The sequence below is a fragment of the Bos indicus genome, chromosome 13 (genome assembly GCF_029378745.1).
Source record: "Bos indicus isolate NIAB-ARS_2022 breed Sahiwal x Tharparkar chromosome 13, NIAB-ARS_B.indTharparkar_mat_pri_1.0, whole genome shotgun sequence".
In the NCBI taxonomy this organism is placed as follows: Eukaryota; Metazoa; Chordata; class Mammalia; order Artiodactyla; family Bovidae; genus Bos; species Bos indicus.
In genome coordinates, this window is record NC_091772.1 from 43646672 (window position 1) to 43662296 (window position 15625).

At 39.2% G+C, this 15625-nt stretch overlaps 1 protein-coding gene across 3 annotated transcripts; it reads left to right on the forward strand.

Annotated features, from left to right (window-relative positions):
• The first annotated feature begins 397 nt into the window (after positions 1-397).
• LOC109568077 (dihydrodiol dehydrogenase 3) lies at positions 398-10108 on the forward strand. 3 transcript variants are annotated; one of them, XM_019973303.2, is made up of 9 exons: positions 398-585; positions 1915-2082; positions 3330-3446; positions 4690-4767; positions 5193-5315; positions 6319-6428; positions 7280-7445; positions 7638-7761; positions 9915-10108. In XM_019973303.2, the coding sequence occupies exons 1-8, from the start codon at positions 502-504 to the stop codon at positions 7722-7724; spliced, it is 933 nt and encodes a 310-aa protein (XP_019828862.2). In that variant the 5' UTR covers positions 398-501; the 3' UTR covers positions 7725-7761; positions 9915-10108. The 3 variants fall into 3 exon arrangements, with proteins under 3 accessions (XP_019828862.2, XP_019828863.1, XP_019828861.2); XM_019973302.2 differs by having other exon boundaries at positions 400-585; positions 7638-7720; XM_019973304.2 differs by lacking the exon at positions 3330-3446 and having other exon boundaries at positions 7638-7720.
• The last annotated feature ends 5517 nt before the right edge of the window (positions 10109-15625 follow it).

The following is a 15625-nucleotide window of genomic DNA, read 5'->3' on the forward strand; positions in this document are numbered from 1 at the left end:
AACTTCCACCAGTACAGGTCTATAAAGCAAAATAATTTTGCTGGTGGGAAATGTAAAAAGGCAGTTTGTTTTCATTTGATATTTTTATTCTTTATTAAGGGATTACATTTTGAAAAATGCTTATTAAATATTCTTTCAAATTGTGTGACTTGCGTGTTTGTATGTACTACAAGATAGTTGTTTCAAAGGATGTTTGATCAAGAGTGGGCTTCTTAATTAGAAAAATGAAATGACTGGCCTTGGAGGTTTCTGTGTAACATATGGTCAATAATTGTTCTGCACATCTCATCATTATATAACTTAAGACATTCTGATAAGAAAAAACAAACAAGCCAAGTGGCTAAATACTCCTCTTACCCTGTGAGACTCATTTAATCCTTCTCCTCCTACAGTGTGTCTGCTAACATTGGACAGTCAGCTGGGGCGTTAACTTCCTGTTATTTATAACCTCTGAAGGCAAAAGAAAAAAATCAGTCTGATTACTCAGTGGAGCAACAAACAATGGATCCCAAAGGCCAGAGAGTGAAGCTTAATGATGGCCACTTCATTCCTGTCCTGGGATTTGGAACCTTTGCACCTCGAGAGGTAACATTAGTGGCTGTGGGTTGAAATATAAATAGTAAGTGAATGTAACATGAGAGGAAGGGCCTTGGGTTGTCAAGTACTGAGCTCCTGTGTGACTCTGGGAGGATCTCAAGATTCCACTAACCAGGCTAGAACCATGCCCTGTGAAAGGGGAGAGAGCATTCAGTCTTCACTCTGCATCAGGATCTGAGGCTGTGCTCACCTGCAGATTACTCTGGGTTCCCCTCCAGTTTCCGCCTCTTTCCCAGATTGGCAGAAGAGGTGGGGCTCGGCTGTCAAGAACGCTGTCAACTGCTTTGCTTTGAGGGGGATTGCAATGGTGGGGTTTCTCTGTGTATTTAATTAGTTCAAAAATTCTTTGCTCCTTCTGAAAAGACATGACCCAGAGAAATATTTGAGGTAAAAGTTCTCAAATATGAGGTGACTGAAAACTAATGGGAGACAATTTCTTTTCTACTGTGGGGTGCCTGTTTGGTGCTAAGCAAGACACTCCAGCTGTGCCTGTACTTCTGTTTCTGCTTGGAAACTTCTTCTAATGGAAAATATAGTGTCATTTGAGGGGATAAGCTACAGTCTTACAGGAAAGGTTTTGCAATGTTTCCTTGGGTGTTGTAATATGTTTTTATTAAAGTATAATTTTCAGTGCTTGGTCATAAGAGGAGTCTTGGTGATCATCAACAATGGATCTTTTATAAGAATATAGCTCTGTACACCTTGAATAGATAGAGTTTTTATTTAGTGTATTCTGTGTGGCTTCACTGGTAAACAGAGGTCTCAGTAGCTTTCACCTGCTTTCTTGATGCTTTTACCAGGCAACTTACACCTTTATTGATTTTGCTTCAAACATCTCACAGTATAAATCATATCCATGACTACAAACTTATACTGAGTCTTATGATTTATTCCAGCAAATTTCTGAAACTTGAAGTGGTCTTGGGGTCCTCTTATGCCAGCAATCAACCACTTATTGCCTGGTATTAAATGTTTCTGCACGTCCATTTAGTTACTTACTAGGAATGAAGCAGATGACAGACGATGAGATGGTTGGACCACATCACTGACCCAATGGACATGAGTTTGAGCAAACTCCAGAAGATAGTGAAAGACAGGGAAGTCTGATGTGCTGTAGTCTCTGATGTCTCAAAGAGTTGGCCACGACTTGGTGACTGAGCAACAACAATGTTCAGGGAAACTGTCATGGCTACATCACCACACATACAGAACTAACCAAAGGCACACAAAAAAGTGGGTTCTTGGGAAGATCAACCTGGGCCTTAGCAATATCTTAATCATGTGGATATTTAACTTGTACTTTTGTTGCTTATGTAGGTTCCTAAGAGTGAAGCTCTGGAAGTCACCAAATTTGCTATAGAGGCTGGGTTCCGCCATATTGACAGTGCTCATTTGTACCAAAATGAAGAGCAGGTTGGCCAGGCCATTCGAAGCAAGATTGCCGATGGCACTGTAAAGAGAGAAGACATTTTCTACACTTCAAAGGTGCTGTGTGTGTTGTGTGTACACATGTGTGTAAGTGATTGTGTGCAGGTGACAGGTAATAGGATCAGTAGTTGTTTGGTCAATGGTGCTTATTGCTACAACTTTTTTCACACATATTTATATATTAAATCTAATATCCTTCTCCACCAAACCATACTCTCCCATCAAATAAAGAATGTGATTATACCCTTCTCATCATCGGTGTGTTCAAATTTTAATTTTAAATTAGTCACTTGCTTCTCTGCGCCTATACCAGAGCAATGTGATTTAGTATGGGCGAATGAATCAGACTGAACAGTTGTCAGATTATAGCTTTCCTTATCACCTGGTAGACTTTCTAGAATTTCTTCTCATTCTGAATCAGTTCTTAGATCTGTCAGTATGAGAGCATTAGGACAGTCACTTTGTGTATCACACAAGATCTAGCCGAAATGTCTTTACTTATCTTCCACCCATGTTAATATGTTCAAGGTCTTCTGTATATAACATATACAGTTATGTAAACAGCAAGATATTAATTAATTTTGAGAGATCTGATTGTTTGACCCAGTTAGAGCAAGTTTGTGAGCAGGTTTCACATTCTATCAAACATAATCAGATGATGAACATGGTAATTTTTCAATAATTCTTTTTATCTCTTGCTTCATTTCACTCCATTGTGATTGATGTAAGAATCTGTCTGATTCAACTGATGATAATTTAAGCAAATAATAAAGCTTACATGGGTAAGTTAGATCAAAAAGGACCTCAAAAGGAAAATGAACATCTTTCTTGAGGTTATTTGTTTTAATCAGTAAAAATGTCTAAAGTGTTAGACATAATCAATCAGTTGTGTCCATCTCTTTGTGACCCCATGGGCTATAGCCTTCTAGTTTCCTCTGTCCATGTAATTCTCCAGGCAAGAATACTGGAGTGGGTTGCCATTCCCTTCTCCAAGGGATCTTCCCTACCCAGGGATCAAACCTGGGTCTCCTGCATTGCAGGCAGATTCTTTACTGTCTCAGCTACCAGGGAAGCCCCCAAATGTCTAAATATTAGATGAAAGCATAAAAAAAAATTACCTGAAGTATTGAAATTCCCTGGGGGTCCAGTGGTTGGGACTCAATGTATTATTGCCATGAACCTGGGTTCCATCCCTAACTAGGGAACTAAGATCTCTTCAGCCTCACATTTAGGGCCCCCCATGCCCCCCACCAAATTACCTAAAGAATTAATTTAACACAGCTTCTATTGTTTAACCTCTGCAGCTTTGGTCCACTTCCCTTCGTCCAGAATTGGTCCGACCAGCCTTGGAAAAGTCACTGAATAATCTTCAACTGGACTATGTCGATCTTTATATTATTCATTTTCCAGTGGCTCTGAAGGTTGGCAATCTATTTTTAAAATCAATCACATATATATTTTTTCTTGCCTCAGAATGCTTATAAACTTGCATGGATGGTTGACAAGATTTTTCTTAGTAGGTTGTAGGGAAGCCCTCACTATGGCAGAATCCTCCCAAATAATCATTTGTGGTCATCTTTTTACTGAGTTTCTTTGAATACGTTACCTGCTTCCCAGAGAAAGGAGTTAAATAATCTGACTCAAAAACTTGTGAAAATAAAATAGGCAAGTTCAACACACAGTCAAGATTATGACTCCTGAGCCTCTGGGGATTTCATGAATCCAGAGTTTGGTGCAGCCGTGGTGAGCATGACACTGCCTTACATTGAACATGATGAATTTATCTGCTCTTTCAAGTTGAGCAGATTTGGTACTCTTTCTGTGTAGGTCTAAACCTCCCAGCCTTTATAGGGACTTGGGAAGCTTTGCCTACACTGATGTCTGTTTTCACGATGTTTGTAGACTGCACTCAACCACTAAGAACTGTATCATGTAGAACTCTTGATTTTAAGTTATAGAAATCTACTCAAGCTATCTGATGCAAAATAGCTTGGAGGACTATGAAGATGGCAGGTCCCAACCATGGAGATCTAAGGATTTGCAGTACTCTTCAGAAATGTCTTAAAAAAAAAAAAAAATCTTTATCAAGCCAATCCTCTAGGTTTGCTTTACTTTTACTGAACATTTTCCATTGGTGGCAAATATGGCCTTGGGACAGCTCAAAGCTCATGGTCATGAACATTTGAAAGCATGTCTGGATCATCCACATTCCATATCAACTTAAGGAGAGCCTTTCTAGTTCACATGCCTGCCCTAGGATATCAGATGCTCAGAGGGAAAAGGAAGTCTGATTATCTAGCCCAGGTCAAGGTTGCAATTTTTATTCTGGAAATAAAGCCATGTAGCTTACTGCCATTCCTAGCTCAAAAGAGGCATTTCAAAAGAGACAATTACAGGAAACAAACAAAATTCACATAAGCCAATATGCATCCCATTAAGATCTACAAAAATTTTATTTATTACAACAGATAGTATGTGTAAGAGATTAGAATAAGCCTCCCTCTAAAGACATTGCTTACAACTCCATATGCAATCATTGCAAATATTAGTATCTAGAAAGTTATAAACCTACCTCATGATGGTTTAATCCCTGGTGCCTGGCAGGCTGGCTAAATGTGGAGAAATTACTTTGTGACATCTCTAAAATGACTGCTTCCATTTCAGCCAGGGGAGACACTTTTCCCAACAGATGAAAATGGAAAACCAATATTTGACTCAGTGGATCTCTGTCGCACATGGGAGGTGAGTCTGGGGAGGAGAGAACCAGGGGAGGAGCCAGGAGAGGGGGAACCTCCTTCATCTCTTCCACTTGTGAGAATGGGCTGTGGACCATCACACTCAGCAGTTCATGAATCTAAGGGTTGTGATGCTAGGGTTGTGGGGGAGGAAACCATTGCTGAAATGTTCACAGAAAGGAATGGAGGAGGAGAATTTTGGCCAGTAAGACAGGCTTCTATTTCCTTCCACATGACGTCTTCCCTGAGGTTTTTCTTAAGAGGAGATGGTAATTCTTCATGTATCATGACCTTCTTCCCCTTTTTCCTTCCTTATAATCAATGCTAATTCTTGACAGGAGACATTTTTTACAGATTGTTTTTCAGCTTTTATTCTTGTTCTATTGCTCATTCCAAGTTACTGTTCATGACTTCACCACCCCTCCCTCCCAGGCCCTGGAGAAGTGTAAGGACGCAGGGCTGACCAAGTCCATCGGGGTGTCCAACTTCAACCACAAGCAGCTGGAGAAGATCCTGAACAAGCCAGGGCTTAAGTACAAGCCCGTCTGCAACCAGGTAAGCAGCTCGGCTCCTCTCCCTCCTGCTCTTCAGAACCTCCTTCTTGCCCTGGCGCCTGTCTGTCCTCCCTCTTCTGTGAACAGAAGATTCTAGAGAACAGGACTCACAATGGTATCTGTGTTTGATAATGTCTGGGTAGAAAATGTGGGAGACTTTTCTGTTAAATTGTGGTGGGGACTGAGGAAAGGTAATGGAGGTGAAATGGGTTAGACTAGACATGCAGAACTAAAGAAAGGAGGTGTTTCCCTGAGCTGAAAGCATGACCAGAAGTTGATGTGAAAGTGCTCAGAGGGAACTGTGTACAAGAAGAAAGACAGTGAACATATGAGTTTCCCAAGTGGATCATCAGTAAAGACTCTGTCTGCACTGAAGGAGAAGCAGGCTCCATCCCTGGGTCAGGAAGATCCCCTGGATGAGGAAAAGGCAACTCACTTCAGTATTCTTGCCTGGGAAATCCCATGGACAGAGGAGCCTGGCGGGCTACAGTTCATGGGGATTGCAAGAGTTGGACAGGACCTAGTAACTAAACCACCACACCAAAGAAAAGTCATATAAGATGGGTTTCAGAGTTGTATGGGGTTTGAATGACTGAATCCTTAGCCTTGGTGTCTTGGCATTTATGAGTACAGTACAGAAACAGGCAGGCAGCACTGTACAGAAAATGTACTAGAGATGATGAAAATCATCCAGGTAAGAGGGTGAAGGTAAAGGATCATGGTGATGCTAACACTAGATGAAATATTTACTCTGAAACATTTACTCAAATGTAGAGCCCACCTTGTGATTTTCTCCATCTTGGATTGGTTCTCCCACCTATGTCTATCATAAAATTAACTATATAAACACACTTTCCTCTATTTTTCTCTTGATATTGGTATTTCCAGTTTACATATAGGTTGCAGTTTTTCCTTTAGCATCTTTTAAACTTTTAATCTTCCTCTATCCTGTTAATATTACCTTTTAGTATAATCTGACACTCTTCTTTGTTGGCATTCTACAGGTGGAATGTCACCCTTATTTCAATCAGAGCAAACTGTTGGATTTCTGCAAGTCACATGATATTGTTCTTGTTGCCTATGGTGCTCTGGGATCCCAACGACTAAAAGAATGGTATTGAATCCTATTGAAGACAAGTGGGAGTTTTTTGATGAAATAGTTTAAATCGTACAGTACTCAGATAACCCTCATAGGCAGAGGGGAGAAAGGGGAAGGATGGAAAGAATTCTTCTCTTTTATTTTCCCAGCTCCCAGACAATTTTTCTACATTGTATTAGTCATGTAGATTCATCAGGAACAAATGTCTGTATTAAAATCTCTATATAATCCCTCTTTGAGGCCAAAGACACAAGCATATTTCATGATTTACTTATCTATTAACTAATGAACACATTTCTAAAAATATGCATTTCTAGCCTCACTTACCATATGTTTAAAATTGGGATAGTAATATGCAACTTCCAGATCTATCATGATAGAAAAAATTCAAATATGAAGCATTTTTCTAAAAGATCCATAGAAGACTAATGGTGAAATGAATAGCTCTCATTTTGAGACTATTCAATTTTGATCAATATCCTAGAAAAGTGAAAAGTAAAAAAAAAAAAATCCTAGTCTTTTCTTTCTCTTTTTCTATTCATGGTGGTTAAAGAAGAAAAAAAGTAAAAAAGAAATAAAATCCACCTGTTTGGCAGCACTGGCTTCAACTCAAAAATGCATCCGAATCACCTGTATAGCTTTGTAAACACAGAATGGGAGGTGACACAGTTGTGGTTCTGATTCAATTGGTCTTCAGCTCAGCCATGGAATTTGTATTTCTAACAAGATCCCAAGTGATGCTGATGCTGTTGGTCCATGGACCACACTTTGAGAAGCACTGGTCTAGAGTGGACCTACTTGGTCTGTTTGGGAAGTTGCCTCACAAATAAGTCTCAGCTCCTCGGCATTTCTGAATTTCCTTCTAGGGTGAACCCAAACCTCCCCTTTCTCTTGGAGGACCCAGTTCTCTCTGCCATTGCCAAAAAGCACAGGCAAACCCCAGCTCTGGTTGCCCTTCGCTACCAGATACAACGTGGGGTTGTGGTTCTGGCCAAGAGTTACAACAAGAAGCGGATCAAAGAGAACATACAGGTGATGAGAGGGACTGTGGGCAGAGGGCTCCTAGGAATATCCTTCACAAGAGTCATTCTTTGTCCAACTGAGGACAGATACAGCTTCCCTGTCCCCTCTTCTTGTCCCCATCCAGTTGGAAAGTCCTCCGGTCTCCAGGGGAAGGCTGGCTCCTTGTGGGGAGAGGTTAATGCGATTCTTCCTTCCTTCCAGGTGTTTGACTTTGAACTGACTCCAGAAGATATGAAAGCAATCGATGGCCTCAACAGCAATATGAGATATAATGAGCTATTACTGTAAGTGACTTTCAGATATTTCACACAGTTTTCTGTAGCAGGCAGGTCAACAGGGAACTAAGTTTTGTCAAAGCTTAGTTCGAGGGAGACGGTCCTAATTTCCAGCATAGGAGTAAACCAGGGGCTTCCTGCAGACCTCAGACCAGAGGTTTCCTCCAAGGCTCCATCTCTGACCAACAGAAATGTAACTGGGGCCCAGGCCAGCCCAGAGATGACATGGAGGTGAATTCACTACTTTGTACCACTCATCCCTGTGTCTGGTGCACCTCCTCTCAGGGCCCAGGCACCCTGTGGACACAGACAGCACAGTGCTTTCAGCCCACTATTCTTTTAAGGACTTATGAAAATATTTCATCTTCAATTCTTTTTATACATCAGGGGGAAATGATTATATTAATGATTACTATGTAATAATGAATCCATCCTTTTGCATGTTCATGTTTATCTTAATACAACTGTAAAATGCCATGCTTATGTTTTTATGGAGGAGGGACCTACAAAGGCCACTGTGCATGGGTACTGAGAGGTCACAGTGGGCCTGCTTCAACCCCACCCCCACCCCCCAGCCAAGAGTCTAGTCGCTTTTCTCCCTAGTGGGCATTTCTTTACCAAGCCATCACTAATTTCTTTCAAATTTAGCTCTTCATTGGCCTTTTTACCCTGTTCCAATTTCCATTTCTTCATCCTTATAATATCACCAAATGAATCACAAGTAGATCATGAGCTTAACTGACCCTCCAGTGAGTGATGGCTGTGTCCTTGACAGGACACACTCAGGTAAGATCATCTGGTCTCTCTGGTTTTTTGAGTCCAGACTCACCCCAGTGTAGCATTTGTCCACCAGGGCTCCATCCCATGGGGAGCCTCTACCTCCTTGACTTTGACTTAGTCAGTACCATGGAATTTCAACTGCCTAATTACTGCATGTGGTTGTCAGGACTGAAGAGACAGAAGGCTAATCAAACACAAAGAAGTTGAAAGGGAGTTTAAAGAGAAGAAAATACAATTTAGTGATAAAACAAACATTTAGTTTTAAATGAAAGATCTCAAAACTCTCTTGTTTGTAAAGCTGTATCTTGATAAATGAAAAAAGATGGATCCTTTTCTGTTCTCAGCCTTTGAAGTATATTTCTATGTGCTCCTTCATTAAGCTGTGAATGCCTAGATTTGCTCATATTTGTGGGTTTAGGTCAACAGCATGGTTCTTTTGATATGGAATTGCTCAGAATACACTCTTTAGTGAATTGAATTGAAAAGGACAAATTTAGAAAGAAAAATGAGAATATAAGAAGCAGAAGACAATGGTAATGCTAATTATGAACAATAAGCATTCTCATAAATTATACAATAATTTATTCTCTAATTATGATCACTCAGATGAATGTGGTATCTCTTCATTATATTAGAAGCTCCTCACCAGGGGCACCCTGTGTCCTGGCTTCAGTAGTTATTTTCTGAATGTTGTGTGAAAAAGATCAACCAATTCCTTAAGGGTTTTCCTTTTCATCATCTAGGGTCCTATGTTTTACCTATGGCTGAAATGACCTCCACCTTTAGCAGCCGTTCATTTTATAAAAACTTTCCTTACTATTAAACATTTTTTTAAAAAGTTATTTATTTTTGGCTGTGCTGGATCTTTGTTGCTGCATGGGCTTTTTTTGTCTAGCTGAGGCAAGTAGAGGCTACTCTGTAGTTGCGCTTCATGGGCTTCTCATTGCAGTGGCTTCTTTTGTTGTGGAGCACAGGCTCCAGGGTGCACAGGCTTCAGGAGTTGTGGTCCCCAGGCTCTAGAACACAGGCTCAGTAGTGGTAACGCATGGGCTTAGTTATTCCATGGCATATGGGATCTTCCTGGACCAGGGATCAAACCCATGTCTCCTGGATTGGCAGGCAGATTCTTATCCACTGAGCCACCAGGGAAGCCCCTAGCCATAATTCTTGGGCCCTTTTATAAACTGTAACCTGGGTCAAATTACCTGTCACTGTGGAGGGAATATTACATGTGGATGTTGGGACTGGACTTGCAGGTCCAGTGTACACGTGGAGTAGGCATCTGCATGTGTGCTTGTTGGGGGAGAAGGAGGGACGTGTTTGTAGATACAGAGTATCAACCCATCCTGACTGCAACACAGAGCCAAGCTCTCTATGAAAACATGACAGATTTAATAAATTAACACTCCTCTTTCTCTTTCAGGGGTGTTGGTCACCCTGAGTATCCATTTGTTGAAGAATATTGACTGTGAGCTGTACACGTGCATTCTACCAGAACATCTTGCTTCTAGGGCTGTGAAGAGGATTTCTGTACTTGGTAGAGGTGCTTAAAAAAACTGTCTTCCACTTCAAAAACTTGCCTTTCCTTTATTAAAAAATATTTTATGAAATAGTGAAGGCTTGAAAGCATTGATTCTTGTCTTCCCCAATAATTAAAATAATAGATGTAAAAGCTACAGAAAATTTAGAAAATAAAAGGGAAAGTTTAGAAAATGAAGCTAACCTGTGATTAATCCATTTAGTAATACTTAACTTTGGTGCATTTTCCTTTGTCAGTGAAATATTAGTCAGTTGACCTAATAAAGAAATGGAAAATTTTATTCAATTTAAATGTGAGGATTAATACCTTCAAGGAAGAGCATCTCAGAAAGTTCTGAGAACTGTTCTGTCCATTAGAGGTCTAGGTATAGTTGTGGAAGTTTTTAGAAAGAAGGCTGTACATCAAATGACATATTTATTGACAGTGTACATAATCCATATCTAAGCATCATCGTGCTGGGTCATGGAACCCCTAACAAGGTCAAGATAGAATGCTCTCTTTTAAGGAACTGTCTTACTGATGCTGGGAAAATGTTGCTTTTTATGGTTGAGCAGGTCTTCCCTCTGATGGGGGAGGTCTGATCCATGCGTCATACAGACACATAACTCACAGTGAGGAGAGAGGAGTGCAAAGGGCAGAGAAGAATTTTTTGTTGCTGAAGTTTATCTTCTTTTCACAAAATATGTAATTTATTTCACACTTTCGTAATTTTCCTTTCCAACTGTGTGTGCATTCGTGCTAAGTCACTTTAGTCGCGTCTGACTCTTGGTCACCTTATGGACTAAAGGCTGTGAGGCTCTTCTGTCCATGGCATTGTCCAGGCAAGAATACTGGAATGGGTTGCCATGCCCTCTTCCAGGGGTCCTTCCCAATCAAGAAATTGAACCTGCGTCTCCTGCATTGGCAGACAGGTTCTTTACCACTGGTCCCACCTTGTGTATTTATTTATAAATTGAAATAATATTCAGCACACAGATTGCATACTTATTTTTTACTTGGCTTAAGTATCTTGGTAAGCTATGACATAGTATTTTAAAATTCCAGTATTATATTTTGCCTATTGTAAAGCAGTGCATCATATCAAATTATCCAATTTTAAGTCATCTGCCCATGCTCAGCATTTTTTTAAATTAATTAATTTTTTTATTGAAGGATAATTGCTTTACAGAATTTTGCTGTTTTCTGTCAAACCTCAACATGAATCAGCCATGACAGTGAAAGTGAAGTTGCTCAGTCATGTCCGACTCTTTGTGACCCCGTGGACTGTAGCCCACCAGGCTCCTCCATCCATGGGATTCTCCAGGCAAGAATACTGGAGTGGGTTGCCATTTCCTTCTCCAGGGGATCTTTCCGACCCAGGGATCGAACCCAGGTCTCCTGCATTGCAGGCAGACACTTTAACCTCTGAGCCACCAGGAAGCCCAAAAAATATACATATATCCCCTCCCTTTTGAAACTACCTCCCATCTTCTTCCCCATCCCACCCCTCTAGGTTGATACAGAGCCCCTGTTTGAGTTTTCTGAACCATACAGCAAATTCCCATTGGCTATCTACTTTACATATGGTAATGTAAGTTTCCATGTTACTCTTTCCATACATCTCACCCTCTCCTCCCCTCTCCCCATGTCCATAAGTCTATTCTGTATGTCTGTTTCTCCATTGTTGCCCTGTAAATAAATTCTTCAGTACCATTTTTCTAGATTTTGTATATATGTGTTAGATTATGGTATTTATCTTTCTCTTTCTGACTCTCTTCACTCTGTATAATAGGTTCTAGGTTCATCTACCTCATTAGAACTGACTCAAATGTGTTCCTTTTTATGGCTGAGTAATATTCCATTGTGTGTATATACCACAACTTCTTTATCCATTCATCTGTCGATGGACATCTAGGTTGCTTCCATGTTCTAGCTATTGTAAATAGTGCTGCAGTGAACAATGGGATATATGTGTCTCTTCCAATTTTCGATTCCTCAGGGTATATGACTAGGAGTAGGATTGCTGGGTCATATGGTGCTTTTATTCCTAGTTTTTTAAGGAATTTCCATACCATCTTCCATAGTGGCTGTAACAGTGCAAGAGTGTTCCCTTTTCTCCACACCCTTTCCAGCATTTATTGTTTCTAGACTTTTTGAGGGGGCTATTCTGACTGGTGTGAGGTGGTATTTCATTGTAGTTTTGATTTGCATTTCTCTAATAATGAGCAATGTTGAGCATCTTTTCATATGTTTGTTAACCACCTATATGTCTTCTTTGGAGAAATGAATGTTTAGGTCTTTTTCCCACTTTTTAATTGGGTTGTTTGTTTTTCTGGTATTCAGTTGTATGAGTTGCTTGTATATTTTGGAAATTAATCCTTTATCAGTTGTTTCATTTGCTATTATTTTCTCCCATTCTGAAGGTTGTGTTTTCACCTTGCTTATAGTTTCCTTTGCTGTGAAAAAGCTTTTAAGTTTAATCAGGTCCCACTTGTTTACTTTTTTTTAAAATTTCCATTACTCTAGGAGATGGGTCATAGAGGATCTTGCTTTGATTTATGTCACTGAGTGTTCTGCCTATGTTTTCCTCTAAGAGTCTTAGAGTTTCTGATCTTACATTTAGGTCTTTCATCCATTTTGAGTTTATCTTTGTATATGGTATTAGGAAGTATTCTAATTTCATTCTTTTACATGTAGCTGTCCAGTTTTCCCAGCACCATTTATTGAAGAAGCTGTCTTTGCCCCATTGTATATTCTTGCCTCCTTTGTAAAAAATAAGGTACCCATAGGTGCATGGGTTTACTTCTGGACTTTCTATCTTGTTTCATTAGTACCATACTGTCTTGATGACTATAGCTTTGTAGTATAACCTGAAATCAGGAAGCTTGATTCCTCCAGCTCCATTCTTCTTTCTCACTGCTTTGGCTATTCGGGGTCTTTTGTGTTTCCATATGAATTCTGAAATTTTTGTTCTAGTTCTGTGAAAAATGCCATTGGTAATTTGATAAGGATTGTACTAAATCTGTAGATTGCATTTGGTAATACAGTCATTTTCACAATATTGATTCTTCCTACCCAGGAACATGGAATATCTCTCCATCTGTTTATGTCATCTTTGATTTCTTTTATTAGTGTCTTATAATTTTCTGTGTACAGTTCTTTCATCTCCTTAGGTAAATTTATTCCTAGACATTTAATTTTTTTTTGTTGCAATCGTGAATAGGATTGATTCCATAATTGCTCTTTCAGAGTTTTCATTGCTAGTATATAGAAATGCAAGTAATTTCTGTGTATTGATTTTGTATCCTGCAACTTTGCTAAATTCACTGATTCACTTCAGTTCAGTTCAGTCACTCAGTCACGTCCGACTCTTTGTGACTCCATGAACTGCAGCACATCAGGCCTCCCTGTCCATCACCAACTCCTGGATTTACCCAAACTCATGTCCATTGAGTTGGTGATCCCATCCAACCATCTCATACTCTGTCATCCCCTTATCCTCCTGCCCTCAATCTTTCCCAGCATCAGAGTCTTTTCAAATGAGTCAGCTCTTTGCATCAGGTGGCCAAAGTATTGGAGTTTCAGCTTCAACATCAGTCTTTCCAATGAACACTGAGGACTGATTTCCTTTAGGATGGACTGGTTGGATCTCCTTGCAGTCCAAGGGACTCTCAAGAATCTTCTCCAATACCACAGTTCAAAAGCATCAATTCTTCAGTGCTTAGCTTTCTTTATATTCCAACTCGCACATCCATACATGATTACTGGAAAAAGTATAGCCTTAGCTCTAGTAATTTTCTGATATCTTTAGGGTTTTCTATGTACAGTATCATGTCATCTGCAAACAGTGAGAGATGTACTTCTCTTCTGATCTGGATTCCTTTTATTTCTTTTTCTTCTCTGATTACTGTAGGTAGGACTTCCAGAACTATGCTGAATAATAGTTGAGGAAGTGGACACCCTTGTCTTGGGCATCTTAGAATCAGGGATCTTAGGGGGAATTCTTTCAGTTTTTCACCATTGAGAATAATATTTGCTGTAAGCTTATCATATATGGCCTTTACTATGTTGAGGTAGGTTCCTTCTGTGCCCATTTTTTGAAGAGTTTTAATCATAGACAGGTGCTGAATTTTGTCAAAGTTTTTTTCTGCATCTATTGAGATTACTGTATGGTTTTTATCTTTCAATTTGTTAATATGGTGTATCACACTGATTGTTTTCCATATATTGAAGAATCCTTCCATCCCTGGAATAAACCTAACTTGATCACAGTGTATGAGCTGTTTGATGTGTTGCTGAATTCTGTTTGTTAAAATTTTGTTGAAGATTTTTGCATCTATGATCAGCAGTGACATTGGCTTATAGTTTTGTTTTTCTGTGTTGTCTTTGTCTAGTTTCAGTATTAGGGTGATGGTGGCCATGTAGAACGAGTTTGGAAGTGTTCCTTCCTCCGAAATTTTTTGAGAGTTTTAGAAGGATAGGCATTAGCTCTTCTCTAAATGTTTGATAGAATTCTCCCGTGAAACCGTCAGGTTCTGGGCTTTTGTATTTTGGGAGATTTTTGATCACACCTTCAATTTCAGTGCTTGTATTTGGGTTGTTTATAATTTCTATTTCTTCCTGGTTCAGTCTTAGAAGATTGAATTTTTCTAAGAATCTGTCCATTTCTTCCAGGTTATCTATTTTATTGCCATATAGTGTTCATAATAGTCTCTTATAATCCTTTGTATTTCTACAGTGTGTGTTGTAACCTCTCCTTTTCCATTTCCAGTTTTGTTGATTTGATTCTTCTCTCTTTTTTCCTTGATGAGTCTGGCTAAGGGTTTGTCAATTTTGTTTATCTTCTCAAAGAACCAGCTTTTAATTTTATTAATCTTCAATATTGTTTCTTTCATTTCTTTTCCATTTATTTCTGCTCAGATCTTTATGATTTTTTTCCTTCTACTAATTTTGGTTTTTTTCTTCTTCTTTTTCCAATTGCTTTAGGTATAAAGTTAGGTTGTCTATTCAATATTTTTCTTGTTTCTTGAGGTAGGATTGTATTGCTATAAACTTTCATCTTAGAACTGCTTTTGTTGCATCCCATAAATTTTGAGTTGTCATGTTTTCACTGTCATTTGTTTCTAGAAATCTTTTTATTTCCCTTTTGATTTCTTCAGTAACCTGTTGGTTATTTAGAGATGTGTTGTTTAATCTCCATGTGTTTGTGTTTCTTACAGTTTTTTTCTTGTACTTGATATTTAATCTAATAGAATTGTGGTTGGAGAAGATGCTTGATACAATTTCAGTTTTCTTAAATTTACTGAGGTTTGATTTGTGACCCAAGATGTGGTCTATCCTGGAGAATGTTCCATGTGCACTTGAGAAGGTGTATTCTTCTGTGTTTGTATGGAAAGTCCTGAAGATATCAATGAGATTCATCTCATCTAATGTATCACTTAAGACTTGTGTTTCCTTATTAATTTTCTATTTTGATGATCTGTCCATTGGTGTGAGTGGGTGGTAAAGTCTCCTACTGTTATTGTGTTACTGTCAATTTCTCCTTTTGTGTCTGTTACTGTTTGTCTTATGTATTGAGGTGCTCCCATGTTGGGTGCATAGATATTTACAATTGT